This window comes from Melozone crissalis, unplaced genomic scaffold (assembly GCF_028551555.1).
Source record: "Melozone crissalis strain CALT ecotype California unplaced genomic scaffold, PUWL_Pcris_2 ptg000013l_1, whole genome shotgun sequence".
Lineage (NCBI taxonomy): Eukaryota > Metazoa > Chordata > Aves > Passeriformes > Passerellidae > Melozone > Melozone crissalis.
The window spans coordinates 47,191,479-47,217,419 of record NW_026535791.1 but is presented as its reverse complement, the minus strand read 5'-3'; the positions used below and the strand labels follow the sequence as shown (position 1 = coordinate 47,217,419).

At 37.9% G+C, this 25,941-nt stretch overlaps 1 protein-coding gene across 1 annotated transcript in view; it reads right to left on the bottom strand.

Moving 5' to 3' along the window:
* MRPS9 (mitochondrial ribosomal protein S9) overlaps nt 1-23,860 on the bottom strand; it is a 33,966-nt gene extending 10,106 nt beyond the window's left edge. Inside the window, exons 1-5 of the mRNA XM_054272139.1 lie at nt 23,771-23,860; nt 16,783-16,962; nt 8,269-8,331; nt 8,149-8,179; nt 5,849-5,928 (exon numbers count right to left, since the gene is read on the bottom strand). Coding sequence (XP_054128114.1) covers nt 5,849-5,928; nt 8,149-8,179; nt 8,269-8,331; nt 16,783-16,962; nt 23,771-23,860 — 444 coding nt within the window. The remainder of the gene's footprint in view (nt 1-5,848; nt 5,929-8,148; nt 8,180-8,268; nt 8,332-16,782; nt 16,963-23,770) is intronic.
* Between the last annotated feature and the right edge of the window lie 2,081 nt (nt 23,861-25,941).

Here is a 25,941-nt window from a genome sequence, read left to right as displayed (position 1 = left end):
GCTTAAGATGCATTTAATTTCATTTATTTAGGATTTTTGTACATGTAGAAGTGTCAGATTTACTGGTGGTCTGTATCAGTCACAACTTCTTACCCTGGCATGTCTACATGGATACAAAGTTGCACATTTATCACAGTAAGCATTTCTGTTCTTTCAACTGTGCAGATGGACCTACTCTGAATTTTCAGTATTTTTAAATAACTTTCTCAAAATTCTTAGCTATATTATTATTTTCAAAAAATGGCCTGACAGTGATTTTAGGGGTTTTTTTCAGTTCACAAACTTATAAAGACTACTTGTTCTAAAATATAACCTCTAATACACTTAATTATAACAGCAATCCAAATGCAAAGATAAATAGGATTATTTGAAGAAATAATTATAAATTATATTGAAACAACAGGACAGTTGTACTACAACTGAGTACTTCTATGCCAAATAATTTACTTTCATTTAGGAGTGAAATAGAAAGCTTATAGTCACTTTACTATACTGTACTAATATGAATTTTAGCAAATACTACAGAGAAACAAGAGTAAGAATTAATGGGGAAAAGCAACAATAGTTTGGGGATTTTTATTTGTATTGCTTAAAAAAAACAGTAAAGAAAGAAACATGAGATATCACTGTGCTGTCAGATATTAACTAATAAAATATTAGTTCTTGACATAAAACTGGGATTCATAACAGGATGCAGTGAAATATCTGCAACAGCTTAAAAATAACCAAAAAATAGAAGCCCCTTGCTTAGTTATAAACACCTACTGTTCAGGCTGATTTTTTCACTAATATAAAATACACCTGCACATACACTAAAAATATTTGTACTAAAAATGTATGAACAAAGAACAGATTGTTATCTGAGCTGCACTCAAAGCATTTAAATAGGGACAACTCACTGAAGTCTCTGACGCAGGTCACTGATGACATTTTTAATGGCACAATAGAACAAAATATTTTTAAAATAATTCCACAGTTAAAAATCTTGAAGTACAAAATTGTTCACTTCTGAGACAGCATGAGAATTCATTTATTATAGCAGTAAGCCTTTCAGAAATCCTTTCTCTTTCGTGAGGTAATTGTATCAGATAGTAACTAGGAAAAAATGTCAAATTAAAAAAAGTTTATTTATCCTCAAACACAGGAAACATTACATAAAAGAGCAGCAAGCCTATTTTCAAGTATTTCCAAACCTCACAAATATAACCATAGTCCTCTAAGGAAACAGTATAGAGTATTACTACTGTGGGCAAGATTTATGTAACATCACTCTAGTAATCTTAACAACCTCATTCAGAGCTGAGCATTAAGCTTCAAAAATTATTGCCTATACATTAAAGCTGACACAGTCTGGGTTAGAGAGCATGAGGTGTGACTGCACCAAGCAATTTTTAGGTATCTGTAGTTAAGTACTGGTAAAGAATGAGTATGGAAGCTTCTGCTTGGGACCACAGAGTGAAGGAAGAGAAGGGGAAGGAGGGCTGTGTCTGTCTCTCAGCAAGCCGGGGAGAGCTCAGCTGGAACAGTCAGAGATTGAATCTGGTGAGCTCCATGAGTGTCTGCATCTGCAAGAAGTCAAGCCAGGCACAAAGATGATATTTTGGTGTCAGATGCTTAGAATTCTGACATACTGGTTTATCAGGTCTTATAAATGTGTATGGAGGTTTTTCACCTTCCTGCTACTCTTGACTTACCTCTTGCCTTCAAAGGCAGAGGGTGTCACCACTCTACCTGCAAAAGCAGCCTCCTGTCTGCCCCCTCACAAACACCCATCCTCCTCCAATGCATTCTGGCATACATATTTATTTACTAGTATGGTCAGCAAAAGTACATGAACAGGAGCTCAACACAGCTCCAACACAGCTCCTTAAAAAAGGACACCTGGAAGTAATCACAGCTGTGACCTTAAGAGACGTACTACAGTCAGAATTGCTTCTAAACAGCAACTCAAGAATTTTCAGGTAACATGACACAAGTCAGAAGACTTAAGGATTTTTTCATATTCGGAAATGATTGATAAACACAGGCAAATAAAATAAGATATGGGTTACGATCTACCACTTTCTAGCCTCAGAAATTAATTGTCAGTTACAATGACAAAAGGGTTTAGAGCAGCAGCAACAATAAAATTTTCCTGAAGACCCTCCCTAGGTAATCCCAAAGAACACCAACACTCCACAGCCTGTTTAAGTTTTAAGAATGTGCACTTTTAAGAATTAAAATTATATCTTTAAACTGTTCTGGTTAAATTACAGCAATCATGTCTATTCAGACAAAGAACCCTTTACTCAGGAGATGAAGTCAAGCAACATTGAAAAGTAGCATTTTAAAGTAATTCCAAGTGTAAGAGAAATGTTAAATATAATTTCCTACATATTTCTGGCAATGAAAGTGGACTTGGAACTCTTTATAAAATTTTGGTCCGAAGTACTAAAAAAAAATAAAAACATTGATGCATGTATCTTATCTCTGTATAGAGATAAAGCCAACAGACTGAAAGAACCACTCGTGTGAAGTAAAGTATGTGGATGAGCCTTTGCAAAATCAGGAATCACATGTAATGCCCAATAATTTATCTGACAAATCTTCACTCCCCAATGGCTAAAGAAAGCTTCTGAAGACACACTTGCTTTTTCAAAGCTGGCAGGTGAAGATTTTACTAATCACTTGAGGATTCAATAGTCCAATTCATGACTGTACACATCTGTGTGTCTTGTAAACTCAGCTATTACACAATCAAAATAGCTGATTTTACAAGATTGACTATGTACTGAAACGCTTCCATTTCTAATAGAGAGATCAAATTTCAGATCTCTACAAGGACACTTAAAATAATTAAAAATTATTTTACTCTGCACTAAAAAATAGGGAAGAAATCAGCAAATGAATCCCTAAAAGATATTTTTATGGAGAAAAAAAATTTTGTCAACATTATAGTTAAGATATGCTGCAGAGCCCACATTTTACCTCAGTTTGCACTTTACTTTGTTTCTTGTGCTTTGAGTTCAGCATACACTTTGAATGGTTTTAAGTTTTGGAATATTTTTGAGAGTTAAAATGCTCAATTGTTATTTACCTCAATCCATAAGCCCTGATATTTCCAAAAAATGTACAAGCATGATTATATGGAATTACTCTTCTCCTGTGCACAATGGTACGAAGATACCATTTTGTCTTCTTCTGCACATTACAAAAATGGTATTATTCCAAAAAACTTTTAAGTGAAATGATGATCAAATGCACTATCAAATATTTGCAAAATGGTGTTTCATGCAATAAACAGTTTTTTGTGCATCAGAAGAAAAATAAATGGTCCTTTTCCCTACAGCTAAACTTTATTCAACAAGGAGAACAACAATATCATCAAAAGACATCTTCAACAATAATACCTGTAGCAAATATCTCATATAATAGTTCATTTCATATTGAAAGCCAAACATGTATATTGGCAATTACAATACAGACAAAGATAGTTTATTTTCAGTAAGTGGACAATACTTTTTATAAGCGCTAACTAAACAATAATGCTATGACCAGTTATATAACTAACAGGTAATAAAATTCAAGTTCCACATGAGCCTATGTAATTAATGGCATACAAGTTTAAGCTAAATAATATGTTTATTCTGTTTATTAGATTTAATGTAGCAATTTAAAAGACATCTTCAAATCAGATTGATTACTTACACTAGGCTGTATTAATATACAACTCTTTTCTGGACAAATTAATTAGCTTTGAGACTAAGGAACAGATTTTGTTAAATACACATTAGTTTAATAAGTGGTTAAAACAATGTTGGGAATTTCATGCAGATTTTGGCTTGTTGGGAACTTCATGCAGATTTTGGCTTTCATTTGGCCAACTTAGAAAAAAACCCTGTTAAATCTAACTTAATGGATTTACATTTAAAGAAGCCTATTTAATGAAAATATTCAGAAACAGTTGAAGAACACTCAATTATCCTATACTAATGAAAAATGCATTTGTCAAGGCCATTTGTTTGAAGGTGGTTGCCACGGTCTTAGAAACAAAACACGCACTATACTTTCAGAGATTTCCAAGGCAAGCTAACTGCTTGGAAGAGCTAAAAATAAACTTGTGGTCCTTGTAAAATTTGTAATTTCTTCATTATGATGGAATGCAACAAAACATCTTGCCCTTGGGTTGCTCTGTTTCAGCCAAAACAAATGCAAATGGCTTGTCAGATGACAGCTGTTTGATAAGGCTCCTCTACAAGACCTGCATGCTTTACTTTTTTCCGTGAAACTTGGGATGAAAGGCAGAAGGCAGGAAGAGAATTAATGTAGCATACAGTCTAAAGGCAATGCTACAACCGTGATTAAGTAGAAAAGTTAAAAGGCACAGATTTTCCACAGCCTTGCTGTGTGCAACCCATCCGTGTAACAAGTTGACAGGCCTAGCGCGTCAGCTCCATCATCCTCTCCGACAGCTAAAACGCAGCATTGCATCCCTTTTCAGAGAAAATTTGCGTCTGCACCATGAAGCGTTGTACATTATTTCTTAGCACTGCAGGGGGCTCAAGTCCATATGGAACCTTCACAAATATTACCACAGATCAAACCAGCAGCGTTTCGAGGCAGATTTGACATACCTATTTAAATGAACAGCAGGGGTCCTCGGGCTGCCTCGGGCTGTGCAGGAGAAAACCTCTGTGGAAAGCCTATGCTGCAGCTCCATTACTCAGCAAAGACACTCTCTACATTTATCATTCATTTCATTTCTGCCAGGGCAAGAAGCTCATTTGCCCAAGGTCAGCAACAAAAAAAAAAAAAAAAAAAAAAAAAAAAAAAAAGAAAAAAAAAAGTGGGGGTGTTTTTTATTCTCCCAAAGAAATAAATGTACCTGACAAGAGGGGATTTTTTCCTTTGGGTACACAGAACTCAAATAAATATCAGATCATTCTAATAAAAACACTATACTCAGTATAGCTGTGCACTGAATTTGTGACCATAAAGTTTGTTTTTCTGACAACTGACTAACCATAGAACTAACTTCTTAAAACTATCTAATGGGGAAACAAAATCTGATGTGAATATCCAATTAAACATTTCTGCATTATTATATTATACATTATTAATTCTTTTGTCTTGTTTGAGTACATGTAAGAAACATTAATGTTTTCTCACAGACTCTTCTAAAGATGCAGATAATGCTTGTGCTACTGAGGGTCACAGATATGAAAGGTCTGTTCACAACCCATGTCAAGACTCAGGGTCTAGTGGTGTTCTATTAGATACAGCTTTTTTCATAAAGGTAAAAGATGCAGATCCTTTACTCCTGGAACCATATTAATCAGAAAAAGCCTTAAGTTTGCATGAATGGAACCATCTTAGAAAAATCAATTAAGCAGTTTAAATGCAAATTTTCTTCACACTAAATGTCAGCACAAATAACATTTCCTATAGCTTTGCCCTTCACAGAGGAAAAAAAAAGAACTATTTTTTATTCTACAATGAACTTTGCTAAAACTAGGCATTTTTGTTGTATGTGCACTCTCCACTACTCATCTTTTGCTACCAACTACAGTTAGACAGAGCCTACAGGAAAGTGTTCAGACTATTCAAAACCAGTCCATAGTCAAAACTGTAAAATGAACCAAAAATTAAAGGAAGAACTATTACGTAGCGTGTTCTCTTAAATGTGACATAAAAAAGTTCATAATGATGAATATTGTGACACAAAAATATACACTGCATGTAGCTTCAGATGTGATATTATGGCCTTCCGTGAAAACATAACTAAACCCAGGAGATCCTGGGTGGCACCTCTAGAATAACATGCACTTGACTGGGAGCTGACATTATTTATTACAAGTAACATACTTACATGCATTAATGAATAATACGACTGCTTGCCAGTGTAAAAGAGGAAGTGAAATGGTCGGCCATCTTCTCCCCACTGGATTTCTAATGGAAGGCAAGATTAGACAAGAAAGCAATATACAATCCCTAAAAAAAATTCCCTTGTATCTAACTGCAGTTATAAACCTCTTTCATAATACTGTCTTTCTAAATATCAGAGAACAAAGACATTTTACAGGTGTTCAATCTGCCTGGAAATCTAATAGTTCAGACAATCTTTTTAAAGCTAATCTCCCATTGCAACTAGAAGAAAATATTTAACATTATAATTGTAAATAACATTTTACATAAGGAAATCCCTCATGTACAATTCTAAAAGATTGTATAGGCGGTACTACAAATAGAAGTATACATTCAGTGTAAAAAGAAGTACAAAGTAAGAGACAACTGAAATCTACATTGAAAAATGAAAGATTAGCAGCTCTGGAAAAAACAGTGCTTAAACAAATAAGGTTTTTATTTTATTAGGTTTTATTTATAATACATCTAAGCTAAACTAAGTATGTATACATTTGTCTTTTGTGAGCAACAACCATATTCAGAACTTGGGTGAGTTTGGAACTCATTTTTGTTATTACATTTGGGATATTTAAATACAAAGACCTATCCTACAGTTTACATAATTAGCTCAGCAAAAAACCAAATGTTTCATATTAATTCAGAATATCCAGTATGTTCTATTAATTATAAAATATTATTTAAAGTCAAATTTTGACTTTGGAGGAGAAAAAAAGGGAAACTTAGATAACATAACAAAGATCTCTTTCAAATAAAGAAAAACTACAAAAATAAAAACCTGGGAGCTTTTTACAAATTGAACTGTAGAGAAAGTCACAGCCATTTTATCCAGTGAAGTTAATTAAAGCTACCTGAAAACTGAGGGCAAAGATAAGACTCCAGAAACCTGTCTGATAAGCACAGTATATATTGGATTGGAACATCAAGATATATATACATTCAGAAGCTGAATGTAAAGATGCAAAACTAGGCAGAAAATAAAGAATACAGGGAACTTCTACCCACATTTACTACTACTGTGATTTTCCATGTATGCAGTTGTGAAACCATATTTTGTTGAAAAAACTGTTGTGGAAACTTTCCAAAGTATAAATTTAAGTTTTTGTACTTCAAAGTTATTGAAGACGCAATACATAGACAAGACAAAGCTGCCTTTAGAGATACTTATTGAATGTGTTACTTTTAGATATAAATACAAAACTAAACATTTATACTAATTTGTTCTTACAGTCCTCAGGATATTGCTAGCATTTCAAAGAATGCTTTAGTCCTGAAAGCATATAGAACAGTAGCTTAGTTTTTCCATAAAACAGCCCTTGGATTTTAAAACTACTAAATGATTAACTCTCTCCTACCCTTTCACTTTCTACTTTTTTACTTCACAATACAGGGAAGTTGAAAAATAAGGCATGATAACATTTGAAAGATGGAAATCCAGAATTTCAGATGATTTAGACTGCTTCCCAAAGACATGAAGTCCCCCAAAAAACAAGTATCAATTATTCCAGCAAGAGGAAGAAAGAAGGAAAATTTTAAGATTTTAATGATAATCAGAAATGTTTACCTGAGACCTGATAGCTCAGTGAATGTAGAATTTCACACCCCTGCTACTAGTTCATATCAAATACTAGTCAAAACCAGACAACAGGTTTTGACCTTATCTTTCAAATGTTCTATTTAAAATTAAATTGTTGATTTTAATGAACTGACCAACATACTGGCATATCATTGACATCTGGGACTCTATACCGTGCCTCAGGAGAAAGACCAAAGACAGTATGGACAGACATGCAGAGTTAGGACTTTAAGGTCAAAGAACTAATTAGGAGAGGTTCCACTCTATTATTTGAAAAAATTCAAACCTGGAATTTCTAATCTTCTAGAGCAACAAAGTTACAAAGAAAACTTTTGGTTTAAAACAGTATTAATGAATATTTTATGGAGGTGATAGCTCTGACAAAAAGCTACTGAATTCTACACATCATTCTACTAATTGCTTTTTTTTAAATAATGAAAAACATTTCTCTTAGTCAGTTAACGCAATTTCTGAGAAGATCAGTGGTACTCTGGAATAGACTGATAATTTTTATCCTAAACCACAGAATATCAGAATAGACTTTTACTGCTCATGTTTTAGTAGTCATTAGGAATATAGGGAAAAGAGCCAATCCATAAAAATAAGAAATTCTACATATGCAACAATCCTAATACTTAGAAATAATAAAGAAAGTATCTAAGAACACTTACTTCTCTGCTCTGGAAAAACTTCAGTAGGATGCTGTAAATAAATGAAAAACATCAGCAAAAGGGACAAGTTACTCAAAGTAACATGCTACAGTTATTCAGAAATGCAACAAAAAATCCTACCTTCATCAGAGGTCTGGCTCGTTTGTCAAATAAGCCAGAGGGAAAGAGATAGGCAATAGCTCTCTGAAAAGAAGAAGAAAGATCTTGTATGTGACTTTTTTCCCACAAAAGCATCAGCAAAAACATTTCTTATGCACTTTCTAATGCAAAAAATAGCATAATTTTTGTACAGCAGGCAACCAAATCAGTAAGAAAATATGACACATATGTGATGTGCTGAAAAGAAAAGCAGATAATTTCTTCTGGAATCCTCAGAGGTAAGACCTCATTGTGAAGGCTGTACTCTACTGCATCAGAATGAGTGAACTTTCTTCTGCCAAATTTAGTTTTTATAGAATGCACTTATCATAACTTACCGGAACTACTCAAGTGCAAAGACCCCCTTTATACACAATGATTTTCCAGTAAAATTTCAAGTGCTGTGACTTCCATCACAATCACAACACTTATTTATTTATCTTTCTGAAAATATCAGTGCTTCCTAACAGCGCCTACTGACAGACCAAGCATAGAAATTTTATTTAAGGCAACAGGAAAAAGCCAAATTTTAAACATTTGGAATCCCACTTTCTACAATTTCCAGACATAGTTTCCTCAAGTCTAAAAAAGCCATGTTTGTTGTGCCAGTAATAGCTACTTTACATAGCCTAAATAAGCATTTCACTGATCACTGCATTTGGAAACAACTGTGAATCACTAAAATCTTTGCTGAACTTGAACTAACTGCCCAGAGAAGAAAGACTCAAGTGACATCTTTTTTCTTTTTCCCTTAGATACCTGAAGGTTTGACAAAACACTTTAGAAAAATAGATGATATTCATCACACTCATTGTTTACTGTTTTCACTAAGTACAAGGTACATACTGTATTTTGACTTAATATTTACCAGTATTTATGTGATATATAAAATGAGCATTATTTGCCTACAACAAAAGAAGTGAGTATACCAATATTCCAGACCATTCTGGCCAAAATTTAAGGCAAAGCACCTTACAAAGTTAAGCCCAATGACACACATTTCTGCTCAATATCATCTTACTCTCCCTCTTCAATGCAACTAAACCATAATTTAATAATGCAAAAACATGCATTTATCAGAGCTGTTTATTTTAATTTGTTTGTAAAAACAAACCAGAAAAAGCTAGCCACCAAAAGCTCCCAGATGTAGGAGTCTGGCAAATGTAGCCAACTTCAGACAGTGGGTAGCAGAGCTTCAGACAGAAATATTGTGCTTGCACAGTAAAATGGACCAACCAAATAAACCCTTCTGGCAGTGGTCTCATTTATATTTCCATTAGACAGTACAGAAAAGTAGAATTACAATAAAATCTGAGGTTAAAATCTTCTCTCAAGAAGAATGGCTCTTTGTTAGCTAGGCTACCTTAGGGCTATTACTTGCTGATAATTTTTTCCATAGACTTGGAATGCTTTGTCAGTGCTTCAACAGATTTAATATGCATGGAGTGTAAAAAGACCTAACCTATTACTTTCATTAATCCCCTACTGGCATTCTGAACAGAAATTTTCAGAATTCTGAAGCAAACAAAAGGCTTAACTTGATTTTATAAAATGGTAATTTTGTTTCTCTTAGTGACTACTGTATTCCCATTTGTTAGTCAATGGGCATTTTATGCATACACACAGTAGGTGAACACCTATTTATGAACAAATGGGGATTAATTATGATGACAAGAGAGAAATCTACTGTGAGCCAAATGATGTTAAACCAACACCTTATATAATATATTAATAGAAATTATTACAGGGTCCTGAGACTGACTGTGTGTGTATTTAAGACATAATCTTTATACAAGCATTTCCAGAATCTCAGCCAAAACAGTTACTGTAACTATGACACCTTAATAAATGCCAAACATAACAAGTTAACATTTACAATGAAAAAAGTAGCTGCCATCTGAGACCTTCTACTTCTTGGAAAGTTTATTTTATTGCTAAGTGTATACTCACGTCTTTCACACTACAGCATGAACACATCCTGTATTAAGAAATCCTAGCATCTACTCTCATATCTCCACACAACAACCAACCAAAGAAGAATGGCTCATTTTATAAGCTTATTTTTTTGTTGTGGCAAAATGGAAATAAATAGTCTTCCTGACCTCTCTTTTTATGGAAAAGTAATCAAGGATGAACTACCTTGGAATGCAACAGATTCCAGTTCAGCTTTTTTCAGAATTTTCTTCTTACTTTTACATAGCTGGGTTCTCAGGCTGTGCTTTACCAACTACATAGAAAGTCAGACTGCCTCTTGGGAGCTTCATCTACAGAAGCTGATTTTGTCTATGCAAATGTTTCATTTTTGTAGAAAAGTCTTTTAAAAGCCCTGTACTAGCAATATAAAAAGATGGCGGATCAATCTGAGGAATTACATCAGAATTAGTCTCTCCAAACCGCAGCTGAAGCACATAACCATGAAATTATTTTCCTGAAATCTTTTTAAAATGTCTTCAGATATGGAACGTAGGTTTCCTTTCATGAATCTCCAGGTCTCAAACAAAATTCCATAGAGAATTAACTGCATGTTAGTTGCATTTTCCTGAACAGAAAAAGCAGGTGAATGTCCCTCTTAAGACTTTATAATCAAGGTGTAAATGCCAGCAGTAAAGTTCCCAAGAAACCTTTACATTTAACTGCAGTTTCCCATTCCAGAAGTGGTTTTCACCTCAAGGGTCCTGGCCCATAGCCTTTTTTTTAGTACTTATTTGGGCTTGAACTCCAGATTAAAGAAACTGTTGCGCTGAATATGAAGAACTACTTTCTCAGTGTCATCATGGCAGCTATAGAAGATATATTCCCCCCATTCTAGACTCCACAGGTTCTGGGGCTGCTCTTTCACATTCTGTTTGATACATCACACTGCTGCCATTGTCTTTGGAAATAAACCACAACTTTCTAAAAGTAAAACATCCATAATTATTTTCAGCAGAATCACAATTAAAAATCCTGGTACCTAATAACAGTATTTTCAAAAATAACTACATAAATTACTTGACAATGGTAGAATGGATACAGTCTGCTATGAGTTACAAAAAAAAAAATAAGTCATGTTTTTAAGGATTTGAAAATCTTTGTTTTTGAATTTCACTGTTGATCCACACAGAGAAGAGGAAAATACCCAGTAGTCACACCTTTAAAAGCAGCAGATCATAATGAACACACTAATAACCAGATAGTTTACATCGGACATTCCTTAAACTGTACAGTTGATAAACTTAACTTTCCTATACCAAACTACAAGAAATCCTGTTATACCATCATTTGTTGAGGGACCAGAAGAGTCAACATACTGCCCGCAGGATGAAAATGTCTTTCATTTGCAGCTTTACGTTTGAATTCAAGCCAGTTGGAATAACAAGTACAACCTTCCATCCCAATTAAGAAAAAAAGCCCAAAACCAGAGAAACCCAAAAAATCTGGCATTCCCTCAAACACACAAACCAATTAATTAAATAATCTGTCCAGCCCTGCATGGGTATGTCGTGTAAATTCAGTGTACCTGCCACATCCTCACCTTTCCTCCTCCCTGTGGATGTTGCACATCCGACTGCTGATCGTCCTTCCCTTCCTACCACCTCCCTACAAGCCAAGAAGTTGTTTGCTCATTTTCTCACTCATCAGAGACTAACTCTGAATCAAATAAATTCAGCTGGGTCAGTCAGAGTTACTTTTTCTTTTGCTTTTTATTTCCCAGTGTCTTGAGAAACTAAGAATTCAATACTTCAATTCAAATAGAGTTGACTGAGTCATATTGGGATAGGAGACTTCAACAGTTCAGTTCTTCAATTGATCTTGCCTATTTTTATTGAAGCTCAAACAAAAAACATTCCACTAATTCCCATTGCTCAAAACATGTGTAAAGATAGTTATCTAAGTAACATCCAGTGAAAAAAGGTACTTTAGGGAAAAGGAAAGAAGAAAAAAAATTTTAAAAAACCAAACAAACACCACCTCTACCCTGGGGCTCCCTTGCAGCAGCACCCTTTTTGGCAGCAGGCTCAAGAATCCAGTTCATTCCTTTTTAAATATACACGAAATTTTAATCATCAAAACACTGAAGTGAGAAGTGACACTTTATGCCATAACATTTTAATGAAACACCTGAGCAAAAGCTGTTTCAGCTTCTACTCCTCAACTTGATCATAAGAGAGCCACTTCCCTTCTTAAACTGTGCCTCTTGAATCACATCATTTAGTCACTGTACTTCATCACCTCTTAGACCGAGATGTTTTCTGGAACAGCTGTTTTCCTTCTAACCACACTAGCAGTATTCTTTAGCAGTTTTCAGCATGCAAAATCCAGAATATCTAGGGTAAACCCAGGAATGAATGAAACAAAAATGGGACACAAAATGTTAATTCTGAAATATTTCTTTTTAATTTAACAGGACAGAAAAGGTTAAGAACAAAACAAACCACAACACCCCCCTGCCCCCCCAAAAAAGTGACACAACAAAGTTTATATTGCAAAACACACCTCTCTTCTAACAACTAACTACTAAAATTTATAGAAACCACCCCCACCACTGTTCATCTACAGCTAAATTCTAGCTTGCACAGAAAGAAGTTTCAAATCCAAAGTGACATACCATTTTAAATCTATCACTTGAAAAAAAAAACAAATCAAGCAAAACAATCCACAGTCATTATATGAAAAACCCCACATTTTTTAATATTACATTATTTTTATACTATGTAATCACTTTCAAAATGAAAATTAATATCTTGTCATGAGCTTGCAGAGAAAAAATCCCAAAAAATCTGTTGAAACAGTCTTTATTTCTATCTTCATTTCATTTTTTCAAAATATGGAACAGTATTAGAAAGAGTAAAAAAAAAAATCCAGCAGTCATCAGCTCAGATTGATGCAGAAGTAAAAAACCACTGACACAGAGTTTGCTTCCACTAGGAAAAAAAATTAAAAAGATTTGAAAAAAGCATTCTAGTTTCAACTATTTAAATAAATCCAAAATCTATTATTTATTGTAAGGACAATGCTGGACAAGACATTCTTCTTGCAGACAACAGGCAGTTCAGAAACACATTTTGTTCTGAATAACATTTCTGACATTTCACATTTGCCAATATTCACTCATTTCTAATACTCTGTGTTGCTAAAATTTGAACATTATTTAGAAATGAGATCTGCCAAGTCACCTTTAAAAGCAACTGGATACAAGCAACTTTTCATGAAAGAAGCCTTATTTTTTTAAAAGAAACCTGATGAGGAATTAAGTCTTTCGACATTAACATTTTCACAGTTAACTATCTTACTGGTATTTTTCCAACAGTATAAATGCTAGTAGAAGAAAACATATATTTTATGTTCAAATTATTCCATCTGCTTGACAACAATCTATTAGATTATAAGACAGACAACAAGCAAAAATGAATGCAGATGTTTAGCTTTTGAGTTTTACTAACTCTTACAGGGAAAGAGTATTCCTTTATGATGAGCTGGTATCTGAGAGAGCATTTAGAGACTGCATAAAAATGAATAATAAAAATACTGCCATATAAATAGGTCATGAAGCTTAAGACACTCTTCCTTGTATTAACCTTACTTAGATTCCTGGGCTTTAAAGTGGAATATCACAGAACTGACAGTGGAAAGCGGCTGTGGGCTGTTTACCACAACTGTAAGTTAGAAGTTAAATCAGAAAATAAAAGGATTACAGACTCAAACAGGGAAAAGCACTAGGTCAGGACTGCAATCTCTATTAATTAGGTATCCCAGCTGGGCAGTGGGTATGCAGCTGTTAACTTGATCAATGACTTACCTAAATGTCATCTCTACTGATTCGCTTATAAATTACCAGCAAGTGAGACTAATGTACAGGTGCTAATTTATTTAAACTGTTCTCTGCAGTTCTACATAGCTTTATAAACTGCATCTGGCACCTAATGTTAGCTGTCAGTTGTACTTAGACATGCCTGTCCTAACGACTCTGTTCATTAGAAATGAGCACAAATTATGAAATATTGTGAAAAATGATACATCAAATGGAATGGGCAAAGCAAATCAATTAGAAAAACTTCATAGCACATATTCACACATAGGAGAATAAAACATCCTAGCTTCAGAGTGAGGTCTATAATACCAATTAAAAAGCAATTGGTAGACTTGTGCAGAGTTATATATCAATTTGCTGGATTTTTTTTCTCCTCCAGAAATACTGTTGTAATGCACAGCTTAACTTTTCATTCCTAAATAAAAGTATCAGTAAGAGGCAATTCTGCTTCCACAACATCCGAGGATTAGCAAGTAAGTCAACTTATTTTCCTTTTTTAAAACTTCACAAGGTTTAGCTTTTACTAAACTCTACCTAAAACTCCAGTGAAGGACAGAATCCTAGGATGTCTACTTTTGAAATACACTGCAAAGACTGATTAACAGCAGAAGACATGGAGGTATATAAGCACTCATCAGAAAGAATTACTGCTGTTCAAAATGTAAAGCTTGGTAATTCTCCTGCCAGTGCTTAAGGAGCTTTTATATTTTTATAACAGAAATTTAATTATGCATAGCAGACACTATTACACACTCTAATTACTTCCCAACACCTGATGGAATATAAAGAAATCAAATCACAGATACTTGGTATCACCAAGCAAAACTACTCTTTTGGCCCCGCTTCTCCATCATTTCAGAAGCAGTCTGCAAAGCAGTCCTGTACTTGTCACCTGCACTGCATTTGTAAAAGCTAATTTCCAGAATGAATCTGCTTTTACTAATGGTGGAGCTTAGTTAATGTTGTGCAAATGATCATAGTGCTGTGGCTTTATAAAGAAGAAACCACTACATAGATACAGTCATTTTGCATTTCTTGCTTTCTAGAAGCCTTCCCCCTAGACCTTGCCAAGGAAGGAAGGCAGCCAGACTACAGATTAATGCATTCTCCTACCATTAACCTTTCAGGCAAACTGAACTATCAGCATCATCACTGTACTGTATTAACATGGGAGGTATTCTGACAAGGTAGATTGGTGCATGTTTAGTTTACAAGAAAGGAACTCAAAAAAATAAACGTCATTAAAGGTAGGAAAAAAACAACCTGAAAAATACATGGAAAGGAAATTTTACAGTTTGCAGAGAAATAAAATAGCCAATGTAAAGAAACAGCCTGGTGTTACTGCTGACCTCAATGAATAGTTTCACTGTTGACCATACCCACTTACACCTAGACTGGCAGGGTCTCTGCACTGGCACTTGTTTGTAGAAGGGCAGAGAGATTCCTACATCTCTACACAGATACAGTATCAGGGCATAGCTTTGCACTCACAAAGCTTGATTTCCTATGGATTTGTGACCTGAACTCATGCTGCCTTTATGGATTTTCTGATACCTGATAAAACTCAAGTCTCATTTCAGTCTTTTTCTCAACAGGCCATTACTCCGGATCGTTTTACCTTGCTGCCTATTTTTAGAACTTAGTTTTGAAGCCTGTCAAACATGTTTGAAACGAACCTGTATCACAACCTACATATTATTTCTTGGCATAAGCACACTGCCAAGACCTTTCAAATGGACACAGCCATGCAGACAGAATTTTGCCACTGAAAAAGGCAACAAACAAATTTCCTCTCCCTGAGAAAACTAAACCATGGACACCTCTTGCTTTGCACTTCTACATCACTACCTCTACCTTAAGGACCCTGCTGGCCCACTGGGCTGCCTTGGCTACAGCAGTAGAGTTGCTGCTGTGCAAAGAAAACTTCAGCCATGAGAATTCACACAGCTTCACCTAAGAGCGAATGTCACCAAATGACATTTCTCCTTCCTGCCTCTGATGTATGATAAAATAAGACAGATATGACAGAAGTGAAGGCCAGGTGAGACATTAAAAAAAAGAAAAAAGAAAAAAAATGAAACACCCATGCAACAAAACATTTTTCTGAGTGAAAGGGAGCTTATCTCTACATCAGCCTAAATGACAGAGAGAAAGAGGAGGCCACCCATCTGCCAGTCATGAGAGGGAATGACAATAAAACAGTATGTTTGGAGATATTGATATGAGCTTAAATTCACTTCTACATTAAAATCTTCAAGCTAAACCAGTGCATTGGTTATAAAATATCCTATAAAATTTAATATACGTTACCAACAATCACTGTATCATGCAAGAAAACCCTAAATATACACAGCAGGTCAAATTGTGAGTAAACGTTTTGAAATGCTACATAAACCTTTACAGTGCCTCTTATAACCTGAGATCAAGGGGATTATCCATTAGCACTTTTGAAAAGAACCCACTGTGCTTTAACAAGATATAGTATACAGCTCTATACAGGGATCTGTGACCTCACATGGTAGCAGAAGTAGAATGTCTATTCACAGTCACAGTTGCAATGTTTGCAATGTATAGCAGCATTCCTGCTTATTCTGACAGTTTGATTAAAATTCACAGAGAGCTGAGGGGCTCATGCTGAAGTAAAGTGCTTTCAATATCTGAAACTCTACAGTAAATTACTTCTCCAACAGAGCAACTGTACTTACATCAATATCCTCTTGGGTAAAAGTTTCTGGATCTTCTCCCATCATGTTGGCTAAATGTCTCTTTCCTAGGTTGAACTCTTCAATCTGTTTTTTAATAAATGCCTCCGTGTACTTTTCAGGTCCTGAGGCTCCTACATTTCTCTTCTGCACTGCTGCAGTGGTACAGATCACCCTTAATGTCTAACAGGAAAAAAAAAAGTGAGAGATTTATTTTACATTTCTGGCATAGTGAGCACTAAATAAAATGAATGCATGAATACTATAGCAAGTTATTCATTCCTATTACAAGATTCAACACATCACAGGAATATGTTAGGAAAAGTATTATTACTCATTAAACCATTTTCTTCCAATGGTTTAACATCCATGAACAGATACACACATTCTAAAACCTTCACATTTTAACACATTACCATTAATTTAGAAGATTTTTTTGATGGAAAGAAACATAGTATATCCTAAGTCAGGAACATCCAGCAAAAGCAAAGAACAGTACTGATCAACAGATCCCATCACAAACGAAAACAAAAACTATCAGCAAATAATGAGGTTTTGCCTTCACCTAAAGGCAGTCCACAACAAAGTATGATAAGAATATGTGGGGCAGCTGCCTAGTGGCTTTTCAGAAGCCACTGATCAAATACTGATAAAGGCTCTGGAAAGGCCAAGGCATGCTCCTTCCTTGTTTGTGGTGCCAGAATGGTTCTTAAGCTACTTCACTGTCTCAAGTAGACCAAATAGAAAACTAGCAGGGCAGTCCAGCAGCCATTACTACTGAGCACTGTAGCAGCTCAAGTCATAACCCAAAGGGCAGTTATGTTCTCAAGCACACAGGTTTGGTCTCACTTCTATCAAGACAATCGGCTGTTAAGATCACTAATTTCACTGATGCTCTCTGCCAGACAAACAGGAGCTTTACTGACAGAGCTGCAATGTCTCAATTCTGGCCTAGAGTCAATATTATGCACTATTTTGGCTCTTCAACATTAGTATTAAAGTTCTCTGCAGCTTCACTATTCTACAAACTGAATGAGAACTGATTATTTGTGTGGTCTTCTGTGGGTGGGAGGAGGGAGGGAATCACAAGAAAGAAAGCAATGTGAGACAGAAAAGCAAAGACAGAAAAAGAACCACTTCTGATTCAGAAAAATGCCAATTTTTGTTCATCACACAGTACCCTGAAAGACTTCACCCCCACCCCTTCAACATGTCTTGGCTAGGCTTTGTGAGGAGACAGTGCAGCCTCACAAGGCAGAGAGCACCCATGGCACAGCTCAGCCCTGCCAGCATTCCTTGCTCCACTCCCTTTACTCTCCCTGTGCCAGCTCTGGCCCAGGACTCCTCTGCAGCCAGCTCAGCTGCCTACATGGGGCACAACACTAACTTCTGCTTCATCCCACAAGCAGGCAATTCTCAGCCGAGCTGGTAAATCTGAGCAGCTCAGAGCTCACTTTCCAGAGAATTGCCAAAGCTGCAATGAGGAGGTGGCTGAAACACTGAACTGGGAGAAAGAAAGCAGAGGGAGAGTCCTTTCTTTACCTTCATTTCCTTCAGCAAGTTATTAAATTGCCCCTGATGCTCTGGGAGCTGCAGCCTCAGTCTACCTTTAGCAAAACATTAAAAACCAAACAGATGCAGCAATGTGAAGTAGTTAGGGTTCTGATTACAAGGAACAGAACAAAGGTAGTATTCAAAATTATTCAATGTTCTCTAAGTCATGAGAATTGTCTTCTTCAGAGCACAATTTAGACATGCTGAGAATTTTGATGGATTTCATCCTTCTGAGCTCAGCTAATATAAATAAAACACTTGCTACCCCCTCCTTTAACTAACACAAATACAACAGTAATGTCAAAACCCAGTTATAACCACAACATAAACACGTCTCATCAAAAGAAGATTACATAAATTTATTTGCAAGGCAAACAGAAAAGCAGCTCAAATTTGTACCTTCATGTAGCTTACAAGAACTTCTCCTGTGACAAGAAGCTTTTGGTGTTCTCCATTCCATGGTCATTTCCTACATTAAGAGGAAATGAAACACAGCTTTTCTTTCTACTTTCACAGAGTCCAGCTGGTATTTTGGACACCTGGCAGTCCAGGATGGACTGATCCAACTCATCTAATTTGCTGCACATATGTAAAGCTGCTCATGACAATTTACCCGTCCACGCCTGTGTCAGTGTTCCATTTACATAACAAAACAACTCACCTTGAAATTTCAATTTGAAATGAAGACTACAACATGCTGCCTTAAACCTTAATATAGCCCATGCCTGGGCTGCAAGATAGGTCCCACGAATTCAATCAGGTTTGACACAGAAGTAATCTTTGAATAAGATCACTCAAGTCAGAAAGGACTGATGCTTTCTGCTATGCTTTCACCTGACAGACAAAGATTTGTCCCTCAGGGTAGGAAACTCAAGAAAGTAACATATATCTCTGCTAGAAAAGATTTTAAAACAGGTCTAAGGTAGAATTTGGTGCTTAAGAGCCTGTTGCTGCTTCATTTTCTCCACAGCTTATACATATTGCATGTAGCACTAATCCTGGTTTGTCTCTTCCTTTTACTTTTCTCTTTAATACTCATGTTTCCTGTGAGGAAGCATTGACATAATGAAAAGAATAAATGAATAATGAAATAATGACAGGATGAAAAGAAAAATAATCAAAATTTTAAATGTACACATTTTCCAGAGGCAAGGCTCTGGTGATTTCCTTATAAAGCAGTGAGGAAAGCAAAGGTACCTCCACATATTCCCTATTCTTCTCTCCTATTCACTCCTCAGGAAAGAATTCAATTCATCTTCTAACTTGTCTTAATAGTAACTAATTATTTGTAATTCTTGTTAATGAACATATGATTCCTTATTACTTGGCCCAAAATGGCTTTCTCTCTTGTATGCTTTAAACAGAATACTTTAAAAAAAGATTGCTTTCATCTTATTCCTGTCAATTTCTATTGTAATTTTCTCATTTTTGTCGTTCTTCCCTCAAGCTATTCATATTCTTCCCTAGTTTCAATTCGTCACTAATCAAAAGTCCCTGGACACACAAACTGTTCATAATTAGAAAACAGCCTCTTATGTAAATTAATATCTATTGTATTGGGTACCTCTTCTGGGATAAGAGCACTATTTCATGGGTGGCACAGGCAGAAACTGCAAAGCACAGCTAAATGCTTCTGGCATTTCAGTCAAACAAGAAAGCATGCTCCTCTACTTTGTAGAGGAAACCACAGAGGTTTGCATTCACTTCTCACACATTTCATAAAGCATTACTGAAGACTGCAGCCTCACCATTTTAAAAATAATATTAATGCTTATTAACAATGGTCATGAAATAATATGCTCTTCCACCAGAACATGGGAGAAGGGAAAGCCTTTACTTCTGGACACAACTTATTGTGATTAACCCTTCCTTCCCAACTCCTTTCTGAGCAACCTAGAATTAAAACTGTTGGGCAAATCCTGATTTTACAGGAGACCATAAACTTGGAGAAAATCAGCTTCTGTTAAATTTGTCTTAGAAAAAAAAATTAGCATTTTCAGAGAACTTCAATTTCTCTGGCTATTTTCTTCCAAGAAGAGAAGTAACTAGGACTGTGTTTACTCATCCTGTTCATTTTGCTTCACTGGAGTTACAGATATAAACCAAACCAACAGAGAAGTCAAGTTTCCTGTACTTGTGGAATGGGAAGAAAGGTGGACTGGAGTCAAGAGATTTAAATTCAAGCCCAAAGGTTGTTCATTTTACAACACAGGAACAGAGACAAAAGATGACACCAAATGACATGGCACATAAGACTGTTGCACCATTTCCATGATTCTTCCATGCTCTAAACTGCAGACTTCAACCACCTCCTTTTCAAAAACCAGGCAGTGCACAAATAAATTTGTACCAAGAAGTTACCTCTGGGATAGGACTTCACTAAGAGATGTGGAATTGGAGCTGTATAACCACATCAGGATGCTGCACTAAAGCTGCCCGGTGTCCAGTACTCCAGCTATGGGCACAGCTGCTGCTGCTGAACCCAGCACACACAAGACAGTCCTCTGTTAACTTGTTGCACAAGAAAAAACATCTTTTACATAGCAATTATACAGAATATAAATGCTCAGAGCCATCCCAATTTCTAAATAATTGCTTTCTCCTCAATAAGTGAGTTTTGGATTTCTAGTGCGCTGTTTCACAAAAATGTGTTTTAATTGATTTATTTAAAACAACATTGGTATAATCTTAGATTTTGGTTGGCCGACAAACTAATTATGTGAACCAGTATCAGACTGATGTCTCAGAAGCATTTTGCAAAATACACTGGAAAGTATCACAAGATGTCAGCAAATACACATAAGTGATTTGCTGGTTTTTTTTATACCTGATTTCACAAAGTATTTTATCAGAAGAAGCTTTTTTTTTCAAAATTAAATCCCTTGGCAGGTCACCACAGAACTGCATCTCACCTGCTCAGAAACACTCAGAATGCTTTCTGTGCATGTTTAACCAAATCTACATATTAAGTTTTGCTGTACAGTGGGGAAGTAAAAAATAGCTCTAAACACATCAATGCATGGCAAAAGTCAGAAGTGTATAACAGGGAACAGAATTCAGATCTAGTTGTTTTTAGGCTCAAATTTTCAAGTACTAAGAGGCTTTCCAGTTGTATCTTAGTTAACAACTGCAAGAAAGGCTTCTCTTACATTTTAAGGTTGTAGTTCTGAAAGTCTGTCCCCAAAGTACCATAATCTCTGTCTGATATAGGTACATTTAACATCTACAGTGATTTAGATAAAGTACTCAACCCAATCAAATTAAAAAGGAACTCTGAACTCTTCTGCTGAGAATAGCTATTCAATCACATCAGAGTGAATGATAGATAGTAACTAAGCTAGATCCTTTTTTCTTTATTAATAGCACTACATCTCTGCCATTTGCTTATTGGAAGAATAGGAAACTATACCTGTTGCTCAGTCAGTGCTAAGGGAACTGAAATGACAAAGTTCCTCTTCCATTTTGCCTCTCAATGCAAGAAACTTTAAAGTTAAGAAATTAAATATTTTCTCCCACTAAGACAGACAAGAAGTAATGAACTAAACAATTGCAAGGTAATTTCAGGACAAGCATCACAAAAAAATTTCCAAACAGTCAGGGCAGGTAAGAAATTGTTATAGCAGGTCAGAACATTGATACAGCAACTTCTGCCCTGTTGTCAATCACAGCCTGTATGAGAGGCACAAGGACAGGACAAACAGGTAGTGATCATTTTCCCAGGGCACTGGCCTCGTTTCCAGCAATCTGTAGTTCAGGCATGCCACTATCTTCTTTTTTAATGGCGCTCAGTGGAATGTTCTTCCAAGTTTCTCAACTTGCTTTTTGTATTCACATAAATGCCTGCCATCCTGAACATTCTCACCCAACAGTTCCACAAGTTGACTACACCTAATGGACAGAAGAGTCCCTAAGGTTTCTGAGCCCTGTCTCCCATTAGTTCTCTTCATATCCTTTGGTTCACAGACAGCTAGACAATTTGTGTATAGCCACAGGCTTAGGTACTGATCCCCTCTCTGGGGGCAAGAGGAATAGATAAATGATCCCTCAAGGCCCCTGCCAGTCCTGCCTTCCTCTGTGACTCCTCCTTTGAGAACATTCTCTCATCTACAATACCAATCTTAAAACTAAGGATGTGCCTCGTCAGGAAAACCAAGTCACTGTCATAATCATACTTTTGACACAAAGCAACCAAAGCAACATAAACTATTCCAACAGAGAATTAAATCAAGTATTAGAACATTTTCAGCTTTATTCTTTGTCATTCCTTGCACACCTTAAGAGTATGTATCCCTGACTGCTGCATAAAGAAATACCCACATGGGCACCGGGTCTTTATCCCTAATGAGTCAAGTTAATCTAGATGTAACCAATATAAATAGCTCAAATTGCTCCTTCTGGTATTACATTTCATTTTCTTACTGCATCTTCTGTTACCCCATAGCTCGCTTTAATTCAGTCACCAACAGTTCTTCAGCCCATATAATCCTAAATTACTTTGTAACTTGAAAGCATTACCAGCAGGCCTTTTTATCCACTTGCTACTCACTAATTAAATATATATACAGGTGTATCAAATACCACTGCACAAATAATACTGACAGCAGCTAAGCCTTTTAATTAAATGGCAATCAGCTGAACACCACTACCCCCGAAAACAAAATAATTATCTTTAATCGTAAGTTACCTTACTTGTGGAGCACATTTCCCTCTCCACTGCAGGTATTCAGAGATTTGTCCTGTGCAACCTGCTCTAGTGGGACATGCCCCCGCCCACGGCAGGGGGGTTGGAACCAGGTGCTCTGTAAGATCCTTTCCAACCCTAATCTGTGATTCTGTGCCTCCTGATCTACTCACCTGCTGATCTAACACCATTGACAGAATCACAGCATTGTCAGGGTTGGAACAGACCTCTGGGATCATCCAGTCCAACCCCCCTGCCAAGGCAAGGTCACCTGGAGCAGGTAACACAGGAATGCTTCCAGGTGCCTTTGGAAGGTCCCGGGGAGGGAGACCCCAGTCCCTTCCAACATCAATGTAAACAAGTTCTTCTTCATGTTCAGGTGGAACTTCTTGTGTTTTAGCTTATCATTCAAAATTATCAACCTAAAACCTGCCATCTTCTGCGCTGGCTTTGCTCTATGTACCGCTCTGTTAATTCTAGGCTTAACCAAGCTTCTTCTGCTCCACATCAAGGGAAGCAAACACAGCTCACAGAACAGACAGCCTGAACGCAGCGCCAGTCCTCGACACTCCCCACCCACGTAGGGCTGGCTCAGCCCCGCCGGCCCAGGAGCAGGGGCAGCAGCACAGCGAGGCCTCCCAGGCAGTGTCGCCCCGTGAGGCCGCTCCCGACGGGGCCATTCCCCTTGGGGCCGATCCCGTGGGGCCGTTCCCGGCCGGACGCCAGCCCGGCCCTCACCGCCCGCCCGGCTCTCACCTGCGCGCGCGGCCCCGCGCCCCAGCGGCGGCACAGCCGCAGCACGCGCCCCACGGCCGCCGCCATGACCGCGGCGCTCCGCCCTCCCATTGGCGGGCGGGGCCGGGCCGCGCCTGCGTGCTGCCGCACCGGCTGAGCCCGTGGCCGCGGTTCGGAGCTGGCGGCGCTTCGGGCTCGGCGGCGCCCCGGCGTTCCTGAAATCCAGCCCTGCCGGGAGAGTGGTGGCTTATACCTGGAGCGACATTCGCAGTGGCCACCAGCTCAGCAGGAGACCCCCCGCGCGGCCTCCTGTCTCGGAGGGACAGCGCTGAAAGCAGGACTCCTGTTTGAGTACGCAGCGCTGGGACTTGCCCTAGTGTCTGGGCAACCGCACTGCTCTGGAGATTTGTAGCAAAAACCAGATTTCACCTTAGCACTGAACTGGTCTGTTTGGGCTTTTCCCGTGGGGAAAAAAATCAATGAATCTCAGGATCAACTAGGTCGGAAAGGACCTCTGAGGTCATCGGGTCCAACCCGTGGCAGTCACCGCGGTGCCAGCCGGCCCGTGGCACTCAGTGCCGCGTCCAGCCCTTCCTTAAACACCTCCGGGGACACCGACCCCCACACCGCCGCGGACTGCCCATTCCAATGTCTAATCACCTTTTCTGGGAAGAAGTTCTTCCTAATGTCCAACCTAAACCTCCCCTGGTGGTTTAAGCTTAAGTTCATGTCCTCTTGTCCTGTGGCGGGTTGCCTGGGAGAAGAGGCTGATCCCCAGCTGGCTGCAGCCTCCTTTCAGGCGCTTGTAGACAGCGAGAGGGTCCCCATGAGCAGCCTCTCCTCCAGGACAAACAGCCCCAGCCCCCGCAGGTGCCTCTCATAGGATTTGTGCCCCAGACTTTTCACCAGCTTTGTTGCCATTCTCTATGGATCTGGATGACATGTTTTAGAGACACAGTGGTCATCTCTTGCTGAGGGGAGGCTGGTGTCCATCCTGTCATCTCCCAAGGTGATGACAGTGTCTCTGGAGGCTGAACCTTGGAGCTTGAGAATGTTCCAAGTTTCTCTGAGTTACAGAGGATATACCCTTATAGGTGATTGGATTTTGTCAGTAGTTTTTTCTACCATGGCAGAAGTGGAAATGAATTAAAAACTGAATTGAAGAAGTTTTTCTTTAGGACTTACAGGGGCCTTCTTTTTAAGAGGAGTAACTATTTGAGAGGAAGTTTGGGAAATGAATCTCTGCTTTTCCAGGTTTATTTGTCTGTTAAGTCTTTAATGGGGGGCCCTTGCTTCCCCGCATGCAGATGAAAGTATAATTTCCTCTCTGGGTTATAAAAGAGGTTGTAAGAAAACTGGCCATGGGCAAAGAAAGTCATCCATGCAGGGAGGTCAAGGAGGAGCTGCCTGGAAAGATGCATTCATTCTTGCAGTTGCCAGCTGTGGAAGTGAAAACATCAGCAGTTTTACTGACATGGATACGTGCAAATGATTGCCATGAGCACTGCACTGAAGGAGAGCAGTGAAGTGTCTCTCCTGTGCACACCTGGCCAAGCGCTGGGAACTGCAGTCACGCTCTCGGTCACAGGGTGTGTGGGGATGGCATTTAGCTGCTAGCTGTTTTTCAGAAGAGAAAAAGGGGGTTGGTTCAGGGTCACAGTCCCACTGACCCACCTTCTGGAGCAGCCAGCAGAGCTGAAGGGGTGGAGAATGCTAGCGATGAGTATGGCCTCTTTGCGGCCCATGGTGAATCCCATCTGCCATCTGTCGCCCCGCAGCTTGGCTTTGTTCAGCAGCAGAGGAGCTCTTCAGTCCTCACTGTGCTCAGCAATTGTTACTTCTCACCCCTGTCAGCTCTACAGAAACAAAGCGCTGCTGGAGTGAATGGGTTTTATTCCCCACATATAATTAATCACCAGTTAAGCTTGAGGAGCAGGCCACCTATAAAACATCGCCCACTTATTCTTGGTAACTAGTTGATCTAAATACAGCTTCTGTGATTTCCTACATTTTTCTACTCCTATGCTCACTGTGAAAAAATCCTAAATGTGTTTGCAATCTGGAGCATGATTTCAAAGACATTGGGGTTCATACAGCCCATGGTTTCAGCTGAAGGTTACAGAATTTCTCTTGCATATTGCTGAATAGAGACTGTGGTGTATGTGAAGTCCAGCAATTAAGGACTGTGTTGT